This window comes from Argopecten irradians, chromosome 4 (genome assembly GCF_041381155.1).
Source record: "Argopecten irradians isolate NY chromosome 4, Ai_NY, whole genome shotgun sequence".
NCBI lineage: Eukaryota > Metazoa > Mollusca > Bivalvia > Pectinida > Pectinidae > Argopecten > Argopecten irradians.
In genome coordinates, this window is record NC_091137.1 from 12,599,888 (window position 1) to 12,621,045 (window position 21,158).

At 37.6% G+C, this 21,158-nt stretch overlaps 1 protein-coding gene across 8 annotated transcripts in view; it reads left to right on the forward strand.

Annotated features, from left to right (window-relative positions):
- LOC138320645 (protein TANC2-like) overlaps positions 1 to 11,854 on the forward strand; it is a 48,147-nt gene extending 36,293 nt beyond the window's left edge. For all 8 annotated transcript variants that reach the window (XM_069263772.1, XM_069263774.1, XM_069263770.1 and 5 more), the window contains 12 exons: positions 43 to 147; positions 505 to 626; positions 1,067 to 1,205; positions 1,461 to 2,604; positions 3,222 to 3,453; positions 4,026 to 4,262; positions 4,474 to 4,650; positions 4,906 to 4,990; positions 5,669 to 5,926; positions 6,274 to 6,582; positions 6,759 to 6,997; positions 9,860 to 11,854. In XM_069263772.1, the coding sequence (XP_069119873.1) occupies positions 43 to 147; positions 505 to 626; positions 1,067 to 1,205; positions 1,461 to 2,604; positions 3,222 to 3,453; positions 4,026 to 4,262; positions 4,474 to 4,650; positions 4,906 to 4,990; positions 5,669 to 5,926; positions 6,274 to 6,582; positions 6,759 to 6,997; positions 9,860 to 10,168 (3,356 nt within the window). In that variant the 3' untranslated portion in view covers positions 10,169 to 11,854. The remainder of the gene's footprint in view (positions 1 to 42; positions 148 to 504; positions 627 to 1,066; positions 1,206 to 1,460; positions 2,605 to 3,221; positions 3,454 to 4,025; positions 4,263 to 4,473; positions 4,651 to 4,905; positions 4,991 to 5,668; positions 5,927 to 6,273; positions 6,583 to 6,758; positions 6,998 to 9,859) is intronic.
- The last annotated feature ends 9,304 nt before the right edge of the window (positions 11,855 to 21,158 follow it).

Genomic DNA, 21,158 nt, shown 5'->3' on the forward strand with positions numbered 1-21,158 from the left:
GATAAGATAATTGATTTATTCCAAACTTCTTTGTTCATAAAGCATCAACACCAGGTCAAATAGAAGACCTAGGACTCTTCAACAGAGGTCGGTCTTCATTCCGCCGGTCATCAGCGCGAGCCACATTTAGTCACTCAGACAGCAGAGGTATGACAATATCTCATTGTTTTTATGATAAACTTCACGCTTTTTTCACTCCCGAATGTTTCCCAGGTCTGGTCCATTCTAGTGCATCAAGTTGAAATCTATTCATAATCTGATAAAAATCTTTACCTTGCTAATATTTGTAGCGTTTGGTAAGTAAGCACTAGAGATTTAAATACAAGTGCAGTCAACAGAATTTATGAACAATACCTGACTTTTCTGACAACCTGTCTAATCCAACCAAAATTTTCCATCTTCCGCCCTCATAGCGTTGGATTAGACAGGTTTCACTGTATAAACCTCGAGCTGGCTAGTATCTGTAAGTGAGGACTATTAGATACAACTTTTTATTACTTACAGTGAGAATCACACCAATCAAACCTCCTCAGGTCCGTCTGACTCCTCTGGAAATGGAAGTTCCTCACACTGAGGGAAAGTCGGAATTCTCCGGAAGAGAATGGCTCTTCAATGAACTAGAAAAAGTGAGTTATTGATATCAGAATATGTTATTAAAATGTTTTAGCTCCCACTCTTCTCATTGGCTTATACAAGTTTATGTTTTGCATATGAACCCCACGTTTCTGTTTTGGAAACACCGAGTCATTAATGCAATTGTGACATCACAATGAGGTCTATATTTCATTTGTGTCATTGCAATATCCTAAATTTTATTTGTCGGTAAGATGTCGTCTGACAGGCTTCATATAATTATAGTATTTCAAGTAATGCAAAAAATTCCTCTTCAAATATAATCAAAATTTGTAATAAAAAGATTGCCATAGACCTTTTATATGGTGAAATATACAGATCAAAGACAACAGAGATTAAATCTTCGAGATGATAAAATTGAAATAATTTCCCCGTGGAACCCCCACTTTAATATCAACCTTTGCTCATCTGAATCTGCTATCTGTTTGTACAGATCCTACATAGGGACATGGTGGACCAGACGCGAGGAGTTGTAATCACTGGTGGCATCGGGGCGGGTAAAACGGCCATTATCCAACAACTGGTACACCTGAGTTGTTTCCATGATGGCTCGCCAAGTGACCTTGTGGAAGGTGAGTTTGTTACTTTAAAAAAAAAAAAATCGTATCATTGTGTGAAAGGATTTGGCAACATCGTTAGCTGAGTGGTAAATTTGCAAATTTTAATCATGAGAACAACTCATCAGCTTCAATAAAGCTGTGATAATGAATGAAAATATTGGTAAAATACATGTAAAGAATAATATGTGAATGAATATATTTAGTGGTACGTGTCATGTTATAATATCAGAACTTTAACAGTGATATATTAATGCTGTTTATCTATAGGTAACAGTCATCGTATGAGTCGAGACAAGGTGTTCCATAAGGGTGTCAGTCCCACCTCCACACTCAACTCACAGCAGTATCATCCTGTATCTGACGTCAGTCTCAACTACAATGCACTCCATAACCTCGCGTCCCAGGTCGTCGCGTTCCACTTCTGTCAGGCGGACAACAATGCCACCTGTTTGGTTCCTGAGTTTATACACAGTGTAGCAGCACGCTTGTCCCACGCCCCACAGCTGTCAGCGTACAGAGAAATGCTGCTACAGGACCCCCAACTTCAGCAAGTACTCAGCTTGAAGGAATGTGTTCAAAATCCCAGTGAGGCTTTCCTGAAGGGCATCATCGAGCCCCTTAACACATTGAAGGAAGCTGGGCGCATAGCGTCTGAATGTTGTCTTATTCTCATAGACTCTTTGAATGAGGCTGAGTTCCACAAGCCTGATTATGGAGACACTATTGCATCCTTCTTGGTGCGTCACGCAGAAGACTTTCCTCTGTGGCTTAAGCCAGTGATTACAGTTCAGAGTGTTCTACAGGAGATAACGCGGTCACTTCCGTACGATCATGTATGTATCGACCGTGGTCGATTTGAGGAACTCATTGCACAAGACATTCAGGACTACATCAACTTTAGGATAGAAACATGTGCAAACATCAAAAACAATATTGCTCTTAATGGAAAACTGGAGTTATCAACACAAATAAAATTCTGTGTTCATCTGCAGACTTTAAGTAAGGGCTCCTTCTTATACACAAAATTAACTCTGGATCTGATAGAGAAAGGGAATGTGGTGCTGAAGAGTTCCAACTACAAAATCTTACCAATGAATATATCCGAGGTGTTTTTATTAAATTTTAATTTAAAGTTCCAGAGTGTACGATCGTTTGAGAAAGTGTCGCCCATTTTAAGTGTTTGTCTTGCCACCCTCTATCCACTCAATGCCACGGAAATCTTCGAGACTGTGAATTCTGGGTACACTGACCGTTTTCTTTCCTGGACAGACTTTCAGAATCGTCTGAGTGTGTTATCAGGCTTTATGCACCAGAGAAGGGACAGTACCTACATGTTTTTCCACCCAGCGTTCAGGGAGTGGTTGATAAGGAGAGATGACGCTGACAACCAAAAGTTTCTCTGTGATCTACGGTGAGTGGCAAACACATCGACATAGTAAAGAAATCATTTGTCAGCAGTATTAACTTCATTGGTCTTATACTGACAGAGTGAAACAAAAGGAACTTACTCTGGTAGATTAAAATGGTATACACATGGGGCTGACATTGTTTTATTGTGAAAATATTTAGTAATGCTGTTTATGGAAGAAAATGAAAAAGCTTCCAAAACAAAACAAAAAACAAAAATGACCCTTTTCACAGTTATGGCTAATGTAATTCTATGAAGACAACCTCTGATTAGTTACACTCTGAATGATTATTAAAGTTTATAGTATAATCTTTTGCTGTGATCAGCTTTCAGGGAAATGAACACAGGTGATTCTTCAGAATTTTGGAAAATTTTATTCATATCACAGACCTATTAACAAGGAGTGCTTTATGAAATGTTTACATTTATGTCTAGTCGACTGTTTTGCAAGTTCAATTTGGAGACTGACTTTAGATATGTAGTAATATTTGATTGTGTTAATTTAGTATTCTTATCATCAAATCTTATATTTCAATTATCAAATGTACAATGTTTAAACTAGTACCACATACTATTCCCTTGACCAAAGGAGGTTATGTGCAGTATCATTTGTGTTTCAGACAAGGACATGCTCTGATGGCGTTTAAGCTGTCACGGTTGAGTGCTCCGCTGAATGAAGACAAGACAATCGAGCTAGGACACCACATCCTCAAGGCTCACATCTATAAGAATATCAGTAAACAGCGGGGTTACTCGTCACGGGATATGCAGGCGTACTGGATGTCACAAAGCTCGGACAATCTCAACGCTGCTCTCGTGTCATACAGAAATCTGTACTCACCCAATGTCAAAGTTAGTACACAGACATCTCTTTCACAACATTATATACATTGCTAGTCAGAGGCAGAAGCAGTGAATTGTTGTTACTTATATCGGTAACAGCCAATGCCCCCACCCCCCACTCTAGAAATAAATAGACAGGGAATGGGGAAAGAATCAGCTAGCCAGTAGCCCCCACCCTCACCCTAGAAATAAATATACAGGGAATGGGGAAAAATCAGCTAGCCAGTAGCCCCCACCTCACCCTAGAAATAAGTAGACAGGGAATGGGGAAAGAATCAGCTAGCCAATATCCCCAACCCCCACCCTAGAAATAATGGACGGTGAAGCTAAGGGGGGAAATAATCAGCTGGCCAGTTTTTTCCCCCAGGAAAGAAATCAGTTAGCCAATTCTTTCCCCGGGGAAATACTATCAGAGTGGTAAAGAAATGACTTCTACACTAAGTCTCAAATATTCTCAAACTAGAGATTCTACTACAAGGCATGAGCTATAAAATTGACTTAAATTCTATTTATCTTTTTGTTTTCACTTGCTTTACCTTATTGTGTGAATTATCTTTTACTGTGGTTGTGTTTGAATTTAGGTAAGCAGACTGATCATGTTGTCTGGAGCCAATCCTAACTCTCGTACCCAGTACCAAAACTTGGCCCCAGTGTTGTGTGTGGCGGCTAGGGAGGGATTCTCAGATATGGTTGGTCTACTGCTGGAGTTTCATGCCAGTGTCGACGCTGTTTCAGAGACTGGAATGTCAGCTCTATGTTATGCTGCTGCTGCTGGGCAGATTGATGTCATGAGGATGCTGTGTCTTCGAAACGCCAGGGTAAGCTCCCATCCTTTTTTGACCAAACTTTCCAGTTCAACATTAGATTTTATACTATAACAAAGAAAGAGTGAGGATTATATAATGTTACCCATGTCCACTTTGATATATGGATCCAGGTTATTATTTCTTTCGGACATTTTCTAGTTTTATTCTTGTCTTTGATATAGATGCACACCTTCAATCTAGTTTCTAATTTGTTTCTTCACAGCTATCCCACGTAGACAACAATGGACAATGTCCGGCAGTCCACGCGGCTATGCACGGTCACCTTGAGGCCCTAGAATATCTGCTGCAATGTGATTGGTCTTCCTACGATGGTCAGCTGACTAAGATTGAGGCCATGCAGCAGGCTCTTGTAGCTGCTTCAGCTCTGGGTCACAGAAATGTATGTTTCTATGTAGTCTCACACTAATGTTTACAAATTCCCAAAGCATGTGCTTAATGTTAACTGTTTATTGTAATGAACGTAATCTTATGGAATGAGAAAAGGGGGAGTTTGGCGGGGTAATACAGAATATGGAAGATTATCCATAGACATAGCATATTTGTTACCAAAAATGTGTTATGATTTATTTAAAAACACCCAATTTTCCTGTGTGTGAGTGAATTCTCTTAATTTTAATTTTACTTTCCTTTTCAGATATGTGACTATCTGTTACATCCCAGCATTCAGAATTATGATGGGTTCGGTCTTAACAGTGTCGACACATTATTAGGAGAAACTCGTGAGTATTGAAATGATTTAAACAATTGTTGATTTACTGTGCACCAAGAGAAATAGATTGACTAGAAAATAAATACATTGCCTTGTAACGGTATCTTCAGAAAAGAACATCCATTTATCCTGGAATTGAGAGGGTCACTGAAAAAATACTTACAGATGACTGTATAGTAGCTAATATTCACAGAGATAATATTTTTGCTTAATTTGAAGATCTATCCTAATTCAGGAAATTTAATACCTCATAAAATTGATTAAAATCATGGTTTTATGTGTTAAAGCCTGTCATAAGAATGACACTTTTAAAGGCTACAGAGATAATTCGTGAATGTACCGCAAACAGTAAATCATGAACATTTTTCACCCACAAAATTAAACAGTTATACAGTAACATGAAATGGTATTGTTGTGTAAAAACATATTTTTGTGGTTGCAGTTCAACCTTAAATATACAAAACAGCTACCAGGTATTTGGGTTATGGTTTTATAATCGCTCTCCCAAAGGCAAACCACAAAGTACACACAAAATCATTCCTCTTTCACTGACCATTTTATGTTAAATATCATCAATCAGGAATTTCCCTAATAAACATTAATTTGGAAAATAAATAACCAGCGAGTCTTTGTCTTTAATGTTGTAAAAAAACATAAGAATATCTACAACATGTTCTGCCTGTTTCAGCTCTGACGGCGGCCTGTGGCCATGGACAACAAGACATAGTAGAGTACCTTCTGGAGAAAGGAGCCAGACCTCAGCAGGCCAACAACAAGTCCTTCTCACCCTTACTGTGTAGTGTGGACGCTGGTCACTGGCACATTGTAGAGATTCTCATCGCCTCGGGGGCCGTACTTGACCACACAGATAAATATGGTCGCACGCCTCTCATGATCGCAGCCTACAAGGGACATATAGGGGTGCTGGAAATGTTACTTAACCAAGGTTAGTTATATACTTGATGAAGGGTTTAAAGGTGATATAGCAGTAGTCAGGAATTTAGTTATAAGCTAATACTTAAAGCCTGTTTTGATGGAAATATCAGTTTTAAATGAAGATTTTGACAGGATACCTGTGACTGTAAATAAACCTAATTAAAATACACTTCTGCAAGTAAGTATTCTGTCGGGTTAAAATATGACATCTTTATTGTGTATGATTATAGTGGTTGTCTCCCTTTGAATTTCAATGGTTTGAAATATTACATCTATTAAAGTGGTTGTCTCCCTTGTATTTTGTCAGGTTGAAGTATGACATCTATTACAATTGTTGTCTCCCTTGTATTTTGTCAGGTTGCTCCATTCACCAGGTGGACAAGGAAGGACTTACCTCCCTTTGCTGGGGTTGTCTGAAAGGTCATCTCCACATTATATCGATGTTACTGGAAAGAGGTTCAAACCTCCATCACACCGACAGATGTGGTCGTACTCCTCTCCAGCTCGCCTCATTCCATGGTGATGCTCAGGTAGTACAGGCACTCATCGACCGGGGTGCCCAAATAGAGCATGCTGACCTTAATGGCATGAGGGCACTGGACCGTGCAATTGACCGCAGGAACACATCAGTGGTTGTTTGCTTCCTGAAGAAAGGAGCTAAACTAGGTATGCAAAGTTTTCATGTATATGTAATAGCATCCTTGGTGGTTGAACTGAAACTATGAAAATAAAAATATGCATATGTTTTGGAGACTGTAAGTTTAATACACTTAGTTTTTTGTTAAAAGTAAGTTTTTGTGTGTTTGTTTTGATATATACTTGATTATGTGGTGTTATTACAGGTCAAACCACATGGGCTGTGGCGTCTGGTAAATCTGACATGATGCTACTTCTACTCAACAAACTCATGGAGGATGGAAACGTGCTCTACAAGAAAAGCCGTATCAGGGATGCTGCCCAGAGATATCAGTACGCTCTCAAGAAGTTCCCTCGAGAAGATATCCGAGAGGATTTCAACACATTCAAGGACCTTAAACTTAACCTGCTCCTCAACCTTTCCCGGTGTAAACGGAAACTCAATGTAAGTACAGCTTAAACTTAACCTGCACCTCAACCTTTCCCGGTGTAAACACAAACTCAGTGTAAGTATAGCTTAAACTTAACCTGCACCTCAACCTTTCCCGGTGTAAACACAAACTCAGTGTAAGTACAACTTAAACTTCACCTGCTCCTCAACCTTTCCAGGTGTAAACATAAACTCAGTGTAAGTAAAGCTTAAACTAAACCTGCACCTCAACCTTTCCCGATGTAATCACAAACTCAGTGTAAGTACAGCTCAAACTTAACCTGCTCCTCAACCTTTCCCGATGTAATCACAAACTCAGTGTAAGTACAGCTTAAACTTAACCTGCTCCTTAACCTTTTCCGGTGTAAATGTAAACTCAGTGTAAGTACAGCTCAAACTTAACCTGCTCCTCAACCTTTTCCGGTGTAAACATAAACTCAGTGTAAGTACAGCTTAAACTACAGCTTAAACTTAACCTGCTCCTCAACCTTTTCCGGTGTAAATGTAAACTCAGTGTAAGTACAGCTTAAACTTAACCTGCTCCTCAACCTTTCCCGGTGTAAATGTAAACTCAGTGTAAGTACAGCTTAAACTTAACCTGCTCCTCAACCTTTCCCGGTGTAAATGTAAACTCAGTGTAAGTACAGCTTAAACTTAACCTGCTCCTCAACCTTTCCCGGTGTAAATGTAAACTCAGTGTAAGTACAGCTTAAACTTAACCTGCTCCTCAACCTTTCCCGGTGTAAATGTAAACTCAGTGTAAGTACAGCTTAAACTTAACCTGCACCTCAACCTTTCCCGGTGTAAATGTAAACTCAGTGTAAGTACAGCTTAAACTTAACCTGCTCCTCAACCTTTCCCGATGTAAATGTAAACTCAGTGTAAGTACAGCTTAAACTTAACCTGCTCCTCAACCTTTCCCGGTGTAAATGTAAACTCAGTGTAAGTACAGCTTAAACTTAACCTGCTCCTCAACCTTTCCAGGTGTAAACATAAACTCAGTGTAAGTACAGCTTAAACTAAACCTGCACCTCAACCTTTCCATATACAGCTTAAACTAAACCTGCACCTCAACCTTTCCCGATGTAATCACAAACTCAGTGTAAGTACAGCTCAAACTTAACCTGCTCCTCAACCTTTCCCGATGTAATCACAAACTCAGTGTAAGTACAGCTTAAACTTAACCTGCTCCTTAACCTTTTCCGGTGTAAATGTAAACTCAGTGTAAGTACAGCTCAAACTTAACCTGCTCCTCAACCTTTTCCGGTGTAAACATAAACTCAGTGTAAGTACAGCTTAAACTTAACCTGCTCCTCAACCTTTTCCGGTGTAAATGTAAACTCAGTGTAAGTACAGCTTAAACTTAACCTGCTCCTCAACCTTTCCCGGTGTAAATGTAAACTCAGTGTAAGTACAGCTTAAACTTAACCTGCTCCTCAACCTTTCCCGGTGTAAATGTAAACTCAGTGTAAGTACAGCTTAAACTTAACCTGCTCCTCAACCTTTCCCGGTGTAAATGTAAACTCAGTGTAAGTACAGCTTAAACTTAACCTGCTCCTCAACCTTTCCAGGTGTAAACACAAACTCAGTGTAAGTACAGCTTAAACTTAACCTGCACCTCAACCTTTCCCGGTGTAAATGTAAACTCAGTGTAAGTACAGCTTAAACTTAACCTGCTCCTCAACCTTTTCCGGTGTAAACACAAACTCAGTGTAAGTACAGCTTAAACTTAACCTGCTCCTCAACCTTTTCCGGTGTAAATGTAAACTCAGTGTAAGTACAGCTTAAACTTAACCTGCTCCTCAACCTTTCCCGGTGTAAATGTAAACTCAGTGTAAGTACAGCTACCAGTTGCTGCATAACTTCTGTGGTCATATCCTAATGATAAGATTTTACATTTAGGCCAAAAATAAATATGTCTGTTTAGGGTTACATTGGCAAAAAAATAAGGTCGGTCGGTCGGGAGGATTTTTTTTTTTTTTTCTTTTATTCTGTTTATTTTTTTAGTGTCTTTCACTTTAAAATGATGGACGGAACCGGCGTCTGAGATCTAAATCCCAACTTTTTAAAAAAAAAATTGTAGAAAAGTGGAAAAAAAGTTAGGGTCGGGGGTAAAAAATTAGGGCTTAACAAATGAACTAAGCTCTTTGTGTGTGGTTTTTATTCAATGTTTCCTCAAACCTGACACTCCAACTGCTTCGGTGTAAATGCCAGGCAAATCTGAAGTTTTGCTTTACTGTTGAGGCTGCTTGTATGGGAATGTTTCTGTTTTTGTGTCTTTGATATTTGAATTTTTGTACCCTTCTATTATTTTAGGTTTTCTTCTCCATTTGTATATATTTCTGAAAGTTTTAGAGTAAAATTGTTTTTCCTGCAAATGACTTTTATACATATATAGTACTAATGCATTTGCTGAAGGTTTTAAGCATTAATCCCAATATTTTTAGGGTTTATGAAGTCATAGACAAAGAAATAGAAGGACATTTTTCATAGACACTTTGCAGCAGTGAAAAGGAAAGTCCATCTGTGTTTTGTCTATGACTTTATAAACCAAAATGATATTGAGAATGATGCTTATAATTTAATTTAGATTACTCAATTAGATACTAATTAGGCATAAATTTCCGTGATTTTACTTACTTTTACAATAAATCAAACGTGAAAACTTTCTTTACATAAGACGTCACAATACTTGACATACAATTCTTATGGTCTTTAGAAATATAACCTCAAAGGTACAACCAATAGAGAGGAGTGTAACATAGGAAATTAAATTATATACACATAATTTATCATTAGAGCAAACAATTCTGTATAATTTTAGTTATAGAAATAACCAATATTTCCTAGTCTTGATTTGATACTTTTTTATTTTAGGAATGGGACTCCGCCATAGACCTAGCTACTAAGGCATTGGAACTAAAGCCGAAATGTTTTGAGGCTTACTATGCTCGAGCTCGGGCCAAGCGCGACAACCGGCAGTGTAACGCAGCTCTGGAGGACCTGAAGGAAGCGACACGCCTCGCTCCTAATAATCGAGAGCTTCAGAGGCTACTGATGAGGGTGAGAGATGAATGTCGGGAACAGGCACGATACGAGGGTACAGGAGGAAGTGGTAGTCGACAGAGTCTTACAGATATGGGTGTGCTTGGTACAGGACGGCGACATGAGGAAACCGCACTTTAAGGGACTGTGCAGATGTTGTGTGGTATCAGACAAGAGCAGAGGACAAAGAAAAGACACTTAACAGCCCTTAATGGGATCTTGCCAGAGTTGTTGTACTTCTTTATGGGGAAAAAAACAAGAAGAAAAACAGCCTTTAAGGAACCTTATCAGCCCTGTGATTGGTACGAGACAAAGGCAGGAGCAAAAGAACAATGTAAAGGCCTATAAGGAACCTTGTCAGTGTAGTCCTGATTAGTGCAGGACAAGGCAAGGGAGGGCAAAGACATGAAATAGCCCTGTAAGGGACCAATGTGTTTGAGGAACAGGGCTAGGACACTAAACAGCCCGTTAAGGGACCAGTGTTTAGATGGATAGTGGTGCTTTTTACTGAAACATGTTTTAGTGCTAATATTTTAAATAAGATGATATTTATTTGTTTAATATGAGGAATGAGTTACATGCCAAGAGAAACATTATATTTTCATTTCTGGTTGTGACATGGCGTTATGACCTTGGACTGTGTGGGGTACCTGGGGTGTTGTTAAGGTTGTAGGGTACTGTAATATTGGTTGTCAAGGGTACATAAATCTGGGATATTGTTCAGGTTGTGAAAAGAAGGGGATATATCTTATGAAATGTTGATCTCTGGATTACTGTGAGCTTCCTATGCCAATCAAGGTGATAAATCAGATACGAGAGAATTCAAAGAGCAATCCATTAATGTACCTATTTACACGGGTGTTGTCTGGTGCTGTGTATCGTAAACCAAAGGTTATATTCTACATGTCTATTGACCTACAGAAATTTTTAACATGCTTCATCAGAATGTTCCGACTTTTAAACATTGGTGTCTCGTCCGTCTGTCTTTCTCTGATATGCCAGAAATAAAAGTAAAAATTGAGAGCTTTGAGCTTAGATTTGTCTATATTTTGTCCCAAAGTCAAGAAGGGAGACAATATACTTCATGTTGTAGACTCTATATCGTGCCTAGAAACATCTTTTTATTCTCTCGCTCTGCCTGTAGCCATCAAAACTTGTGTATTTAATGGTATTTTATTTTTATCAGGCTGAGTTCTGTGGATATGTCCACATCTGGAAATGCAAATCAGTAACTGTCATATGCTATCAATATCAAAGCAGGTTTTTTAAGAGATTAATAACTGTAAGCAAATTTTATCAGGAACCCGAGAGTATTTATTCAAGCATTATAACCTTTATCATTGTATTTAAGGTCACATGCATAAAATCTTTTGAAACATCAAGTCCATGTAGTAATTCTATTCTAATGTGCTGGTGACCGTCATTTAAGATCAAATTTCATTATGTTATTTTTTTTAATTAATAGTTTCGCAATATAGAGTCAGGAATGACCAAGATCAAAGAATCCAAACAGTTAATAAGAGATAAAAGCAATATTTGATGCAGATACTAGTATCCCCCAATAAAGCATTCACAGAAGCTGGCCTTGTATCGGGTGAACGAGATTGGTCCATGCTTACTGTAACACCTTAATTGTATAAATAATGAGCCCCAACTGTAATACTTGTGATTTTATGTGTACATACTTCCATTTATCGCTACATGTCATTATACACCTTTTTTAATTAGAAAATACATTGTTAATTTATCATGAATCTCCTTTATTTGTTTTAAAAACAAGTATACAGGCTAAAGAACAATAAAATATTATATACAAATGTCATACAAGCTTCTTTATTTCTGGTTTTCTAAGCCGACCATCACATGTACATGTTGGGCAGCTAAAATTTCATTTTAACATATCAAAATTCTCCTTACATTCATTAACTGTTGAGAAAAACTGGAAATACTATTTACCAAATTACGTAATGGTTCACTTTTCATTAATCCTTGGTTAAATGATCAAGTTACTTTTATCATTCTATCTTGCTGTAAGTTCTCCAGAGACAAGTAAAAATCTGTAATAACCATTCTTCATGATTTTTACATAAAAGTTATCATTGCAAATGAATGCATTTTTTAGAAGAAAAAAAACGAAAAGATTCTTAAGTCACTTTTTGATCATATAGATTTTAAAATAAAGCTCCAGTGTAGTGAGAAAATGAAGAACGCAATTTCTGACACAATCTAAGAAGGATAACTCTTGGAAAATTCGGAAGATTTTTTTATTAAGAATTAGGAGCAAGAAAGATAACTCGTGTTTACTTGTGTCGAAAGCCTACAGAACCTGCCAGTAGTTGACGTATTTAGTGATTATATTTCAGGTAAATTACGAATTTATCACAAATTGTGTTTAGACTAGAATCAGAATGGATGTATGAATAAGGAGCCAGTATTCGGCCCCTAATAGTTATTGACATACATATCACATTTACGTACCAGGATATGCTAAAAAAAAACAGAGGCATGCAATAGATATGTTAGCTATAGTCAGTGGAATTATTGCAGAATCAATAGTGAAATACAGGAAACTGAAGTAATCTGGAATTTCTACAGGTACTTGTACATGTACCTTGTCTAATTGCAATGTACCCCCTCAGACGATGCCTCTCAAATGTAGTCCGCTAAACCAGCATATATTATTATGCTTTTTTTTGCCTAATATATTATAGGGAAAAAAAATAAAAAGCCTAATATATAGGCAGGTTTAGCGGACTATCTCAAATGGACCACGATTTATGGGTCCGGATTGAAATCCTCCATGAGCTGTTCGACAAAGCACCGGAGCTCCGCTAGCCACGACGCTTCGTGGAGAACATGGTACTGAATACATCTCGCTAATGAAGTTGCAAGCACGATATCATTGTAATGCTTTGAGTATTACCCCTCCTAAATACCGTAAGTTTTGTGGCAGTTTGTAGAGTTGCTTATAGACAACAACCATTGTTTACGTGTAAACCACTAAAACCAATACACTATAGGCAGATAGGAACACTAGATCATGGACCGAGTCAGCAAAGAGCTCGCCAAGGAAATATATTGGAGAATGGAAGATTGGTAAATAATAACAAAGTTAAGTCTTTCCACGGTTAAAATTTAGTAACAGTATTTGATAAACAATCTGTGGTTTTTTTGGTAATAAATCGAACTTTTACCACAAGTTCTGAACGTACTGGAAACTACAACTACTACTACTACTATACATTGAGGCTTCAGAATTGGATTCGCAACAATCAACAAACCGATTTCTATAATGCAACTTTTGCTTCTCCGGAAAAGTGGTTCGTTGCCACCGACAAACAACCATTAACACTCCATTATGTCAAAGACTGCAACCAAAATACCATAGATAAAGAGCCCTGTAGTTCCATCTGATTAAGTTTTTGTCAACCTGACGAGATCAGCATTTCCACACATTCGCAATCCTGCCAAAACAGAATTTTGTGGTGGAAGTGTTACATGCTACCATGAAGATTAATGATTCAATAGCAGTCAACGTGAACAAGACAAAATGGGCACATCGGCGTCTTAATGCTTAGCTGTGTAACGAAATTAAATAATGTAAAGTTGTTTTATATATCACTAATGTTACCAGTTACGATCAAACGGACCCTTGCACAACTTATAAAACGCCATTTCCACCGAGGAGTCCTCACACAAGACATTCGACACCCGGTGGTCACTTCGATACCCTGGTGAGATGTTCACCTTCTTAACAGGTTCACGTTTAATAACTACGTGCGAAATGAAATATACCATCACTGACTCGCTATGATGGATCCAAGGCGTTTGACATCGTGAATTTTGTAGTATGTTTTTTTTAAAAGTAGTGTTGATCAATGAGATATTTGTAGTCAAAAGCTCAATCCACTCCCTGACTTATGCGTGGACTAAAGATTTCCACACAATGTACTCTAATGATATCGTTTGACAGGGGCGTAGGACCCGGGGGGGGGGGGGGGGGGGGGGGGGGCAGGTTATAGCGGCGCATTTCCTAATAACGAGCGTTAAAAAGCACATAATGTCAAACACGAACTAGACTAAAAGTACAAATTTAAATACACATTTAAAACTAGACTAAAATGTACATCTTAGGAGACAATTAATTATGTACTATTTAAAAAATGTCTCTTGAAAAAGATGAAAATTTGTCATTTTTATATCTTATGCGAGACAACCCGTTGAAAACTGAAATTCAGCGCACTTTTTACACCGACCCGTTGAAATAGACCCCGGGGGTGAAAAGTGACCCCATAAGAACTCGTTTTTACAACAACAACACAACACGACACCTTCAACACCACGAAACCACAACACATCTCACAACACATCCACAACATAACAACAAAAACATTACACAACAACACATAACACAAAACACAACACAACACACGACAACATTACACAACACAACATAACACAACACAAAAATCACACAACAAAACATCACACAACAAACACAACACAACAACACAACACAACATCACACAACACAACCACACCACAACATACAACACAACAACAATACAACGCCACCTAACAACACAACAATAGACAGCACAACATCATACAACATAACACAACACAAAGTCACACAACAAAACATCACACAACAACACACCATACAACATTACACAACAACACACAACCACAACACAACACAACACATAACACAACAACAATACAACACACCACCTAACAACACAACAATACGCAACAACACAACACCCGACAACAACACAACATCACACAACATAACGCAACAACACATCACAAAAACATCACATATATGTAACAACACTACACAAACACGGAACAACAACAAAACACACAACAACACCACACAACAAACAACACACAACCACAAAACAATACAACAACACAACCATACGCAGAACACAACATAACTGATCCATACGCAGATATATAATACATGCATTCTTGTATTGCAGGGAATAAATATATATTAACAATTACTGAATATCTGACAAACGTTAAATCGTCGAAAATATAATCATAAAAAAATCATTAAGAAACAAAATTAATAATATCCCATAATCATAGTTTTGTAACACTATCCACTGGTACTCGGAAGTGAACACCACATAGTACAAACTTTGCATGCAGTTGATAACAACTGTTCCTTTTTATTTTCTACGTAACCTCAGTGTTATTTAGCAATTCCTCAGTCTGAGAACAATTAAATTAACATTATCTACACGGACGAACAAAATGACTATAGAAAAAATGAAAGTTTTTGTATTCTCAAGAATTATCATTTCTAAATGCAGGTAGCTTTTTAAATCGAAAAATTACCATTATGAACGCTGTTTATAATCATTAAAATACATCGTAAAACTCATCTCAGCCATTCTAAAACGTATTTTTTTCCGGGGGAGACACCCGGACCCCCCTAACACCAAATTCTCGCGCCTTTGGGCGCTCACAAATTTATCAAAATGCATCGTAAAACTCATCTAAGCCATTCTAAAACGTAATTTTTTTGCGGGGGAGACCCTCGGACCCCCCAAACACCAAAATCTCGCGCTTTCAGGCGTTCGGAAATTCATCAAACCTCATTTCTAAATCGTAATATTTTTCCCGTTGGAGGCCCCAGACCCCCTAAACACCAAAATCTCGCGCTTTCGGGCGCTCGCAAAACCATCAAAATACGTTGTAAAACTCATCTCAGCCATTCTAAATTACAATATTTTTTTTCGGGAGTCACCCTCAGACCCCTAAAACACCAAAATCTCGCGCCTTCGACGCTCACACGCTAATTTGGCCAATTTGCGTATTCGTTAATTTCCTTTTAGCGACCTCACTGTCTATACATGTGTACAATGATTAAATTTAATGATATATGAAAAATGTACATAAAGCATATATGGTTGTGTGTGAGTTGGGGGGGGGGGGTTACAAAATATTGAGGACCTTTGCCCCCCATTACGTTTCATCTTCCTACGCCACTGTTTGACCTACAAAGAAGCAGTCGACACCGGAGCTGCATCAACTGTATCTATACCACAAATACCACCAGCTGCAGACGAATACTTCGATGTAGAAAACAAGACTTTTCTTGTCGCTGATAAGACCGACACTTACTTCATCACCAACGCAGCATGGACGACAACGGTTGACGCCAAAATTGTAAGATATATTTACCGCCAATAAAGGCATTATGGCAAAGACACAATTTGAACGAACAATACAGTTTTCGGACGTATCAATATCACTTAAGACAAGAAATACATTGTAGTAACCCTGGTAAGTTTTAAAGTTTCTGTACTCTCCGTGATCGTGGTTGCAGGAAATTTAAACAATGTTTACACGTTACAGAGTGTAAAATATGGGGCGATTCGTCCCATAATTATGACATTACAGAAACGGCGCTGAGGATCAGAGTCGCGCTGAAGATCAGAGTCCTGAATAAATTATACATTAATACTAGTATATCTTCATGGAACACTCATGAAACTCCTTTTAACCATCCTTATATATTGTAATTATTACTAGTTCAAGAAAAATGTCATAAGGGCGAGATGACTGTTTCTTATTCCAAGTTATTGTCAGTAATTTGAAATTAAGAAAAAAGTAGTTGTAAGTATTATTACGTCTTATGATTGTTCATGTTAATGGGTCGTACTAAGCCTCATCTTCCATATGTCTGGATGAGTTGGAACAACTTTTCCCTTTACATTCCCTACAGACTACAGAACACTCTAGTCCGTGTTTCCTACAACTACAGCATCTTGAGTCACAGTTCATTTTGCAATGGCAGCTGATGACCTGAAACAAGCATTCTGGAGCCGCGGGTTTATTTGTCTTTGTAGGTAATAACAGTCCATTGCCAACTGACAAACTCCAATCACAAGGGTACATATTTGCCCATGATTGCACTTGAAGGTATGCTCTCATGCTATGGAAACTACTGGTAGCTGAGGTAGGTGGTATCGTATGAATTTGGACACAAATTTGTTCGTTAAAACGCGGTGTGAACATTTCCAATGTCTCAGAAGGTTTAGACCTTCATGAATAACCCCGCCGTACAAAGCAGTGACTAAATATTCTCCAAATTGAATCACGTGTTCTTTTGTACTTTTTGTAAGAAAGACACGTGATTGTGATTTCAAGAATTCATCATTGCTTATCTTTTTGAGTGCTGTTGCTTTGCTGATGCCGTACATTCTTGAAGTGGTATCACAACCACATAATGCGTGTATAACCGGCAGAACCTCATAAACATCGGACCCAAGAACAGTTTTGGTCTTCTGTAAATCCCATACTTTGATTTTCCCTCTGGAGATGTGATCTGATCTGAAATACAAAGGCAGAGATGTGGTCAAATCAATATGGAAGAGGAGTATTACCAGAAGATCGGTGTCTTCTCCCAGCAAGACAGTTGGTTTTGACAGTGCCGTAGATACAGCAGTTTGTGCAATCAACACATTAGCGCCAGATGTTGCCCTTTTAGTTGCAATTCCGTTTTCAGACATCTTTCTGCTCAAAAGATTGTTGAAGCTATCTTTATTGGCATTATTGGCATTATTGGCTAGAAACATCTCTTTCTTCGTTCTAAACTGAGTGTTTTCTGTAGAGTTCACATCTTTCTGCTCAAAAGATTGTTGAAGCTTTCTTTATTGGCATTATTGGCTAGAAACATCTCTTTCTTCGTTCTAAACGGAGTGTTTTCTGTAGAGTTCACCTGAATACCAATGACTCCTCGTAGTCGTCTCAGATGAATTGCGTCTTTCGTATCTGGACCTGATGAATAACCGTCAAAGTCCACGGTGCAATCATTATGGGCGTACTTGATGCAGTCAAGGTATCTTTGGCAGATGAAAAGTCGAGCCATTTTGCCACAGTACCGATGAAGAAGCGACCCACCATCGATGACATAATGGAATCCTCCATCCGCGATATCATGTGCTGCACACTTGGAAAGCTACACAGTTCAAAGGTAGATTTTTCAGATCTATCATCTTCAAAGTTGTCAGCAGCTGCCATAAATCTCAGGAACAACAGTTGAGGATCTATTTATGTACTTTCATCTCTCAACTTGAAAGAGACATTCTCGTTCATTCTAATGACTTGATTCCTTCTCTTAAAGGTAAAATCAGCAACGCTAACGTTGTTCATGGAGTCTAAAATTGCCGTTCCTATTTATTTTGCGATGTCGACATTCACCTTAGAGTCTGCAGTATCACCAGTTTTGATATTCCTCAGCTTTTCGTCTTCGATTAATAGATCACTTACAGAAATGAAATTGGTAAGCTTTGATATATCTGCGCAGTCGTGCATTTTCTTTTACATGCCCTCTTCTTTGTGCTGAACACTGGTTCGGAAATGTGGTGTTCAAGCTAATATTAAAAATCCCATAGAAACTGCCCACAGTCCAATTTTCTTGAAACTTTGCATATTGTAAGTACTACTAGTTGTCCCTTTAAAATGACACTTCTTTTTCCTTTTGTGATTTTAAAAAGGCCCAAAGGGCCTGAATTCTTTGTAGTCATTTTCATTAAAACTACCTGCACAAACATGACAAAAAAGGTTAGCATTTGTTAAATATTCTACATTTTTTATTCATAAATCATTTGAGTAGATCGTATACTTTGTATTTAAGTCATTTCTTTTAGATTTTTAACGGAAAATTTTGTTTGAAATAATATTTTTTACGAAAATTTAACACTTTTTGGAAAAAACGAAAACGAAACATTGCTCTTTGTCATCTTATTTCACCCTGTTACTGGTTTTGTCCACAATTTAACCGCCGTTTAAAAATAATCCCATGATATTTCCTGTCTATGTGTAAATCAGGTTCAAAGTTAAAATCCGGGAAAACTGTTTTTGAGTGACTTCAAACAGAGAGTGCATGTAGCAACGGAACACTTCTTTGTTAGTATACCTATTTATACATTTCCAGTTTATGATTCCAGAGTCCGATATAAGTGAAAATCGGTGCACAGTAATAATTTTTGATGCTTAATATCATGGTAACACCTTTCAAAATATTGGTTGCCATGGTAACAAAACGGAGGCCTCTGATTGGCTGAAATTTAAATGATGTCAGAATTAAGTGAAAATTGGTATAAATGTGTTACAAGGTATGCTGAATAACATGGTAACACTTTCAAAAAGATCAGTTGCCATGGAAACAAAATGGAGGCCTCTGATTGGTTGAAATTTAGATATTGTCAGATTTAAGTGAAAATTGGTATATATGGGTTATAAAATATGCTGAATAACATGGAATCCCTTTTTAAACGATTGGTTGCCATGGAAACAAAATGGAGGTCTCTGATTGGTTGAAATTTAGATATTATTAGATATTAGTGAAAATTGGTACATATGGGTTATGGGGTAGGCCGAATGAGATAGTAACAGTTTTAAATACATTGTTGGCATTGTTTCGAAATAAAAGCCGTCTGATTGCTCAAAATTAAGATTGTAGCCTTTGTGGTGCTGGTATTATTTTTAGATTGTACATACTTTATTTAAAATTAAAATGTAACTCTGTTCCCCTCTTCAATCATTTTTAATTCAATTTAAAATAGTTTCTATCTACATAAGAGAGATGGATAATCTTAATTTGTATCTTTTGAGTTTAAGTTGCTGACGAAAATATATTTCTTTCCAATAATTATTTGATTTCTGATATGAAAAGAGAAACTATTTGTTTCACCCAAGAGTATATCTAGTTGTTAGTTTTTTTGTACTGGTGGGGAAGATGCATGAATAGAAATGCAATAATTTTAGAGTACATATGTTAACTAACAAAAAATTCTATCACTAACTGTTGTTTTATTATGGTGTCTATGATAATTTAAAATTTATGGTCAACTAGGGCAAATATTGATTTTTTAGAAAATTCCCCTCGCTACATTTCAGCCTATGAAATGCTGTTTTCCCGGACTTCAATTTTTTTGAAAAAGTATCTGTTATAAGATTATACCTATAGCATGTTTTTAAAATGGTTTAAAAGTGTGGACAAAATCCATAACATGCCAAATATTTCGAGCAAAAACAATATCCTCAATTTTTAACCTGACAAAAATTTGAAGTTTTTTTTTATTCAAAATCAATTTGTCGTAAAAATAATTCGTAAACATCATTATAAATGGATATGAAATAAAGAATGAAGTATCTTTTATTAACAAAAATAATTGAAAAATAAAAATTATGTTCAAAAGATGGACAGAAGGGGTCCCCTTGCCACATACCCAAAGCAAAGTTAGAAAATATCATTTCAGGCCCTTTATGCCTTTTTAAAACATACAAAATAAATAAACAACACATAAAAAGTAGTTATGTACCTAGACCTTTAACACAGCAAAATTTGAAAAAAAATCGGCACGTGGGCGGATTTTGCAACCCCACCTTTATTGATGTTAGCTCCTGCATTGCTAGGTTCATTTCTGCACAGTCTGGCATTGCTAAGATCCATTCAGCCTTCTGACTCTCTGTCATACCTCTGCCTCTTGTTAAACCACCAGACGTTTTGATGCTTCTCAAGAGGATCTATGGCTAAATCTGACTAAAGGCCGCGCCAATACTATCAGATCTTCTGATGACATGGTATCCACGATCTAAGAAAGAATATACTTATGGATGAGTTTCTGGGAGAGCATTCATGTCTTGCAGATATATCCTAACTGCTTTTGCATACAGGTTGTGGTCAGCAGCTGCGAGATATGGGAGCATTTCTTTCAATGATTGTAAATGTAGCTTCCAATTTCCTGTTCTTTCTGCTCTAATGAAATCTCTAAGGATCTGTACCATGTCCATGAATTGGAACCACAGGTTTGACGTTCTGAAGCCTTTGTGTGATATCCTGAACTCGTCAATCTTTGAATTGATATTGACGATGGCGTTACTGGCACATACCTCCTAGATTGACGTCGTACCATTCATAAGAGCATCTAAAAGATTAATGGCCTCTGATAGAGCCTTCTGACTCTGGGGTTGCTGTATTGTTCCTTCCGGCTCGTTGGAGAGAAATTCTGGATTTCTAGGAATGTGTATGTTGTATATCTTTGACAGGATATTAGCAGTCAGTGCATTGTCTGTAAGAAGAAAAAACCTCGGGCCGCTC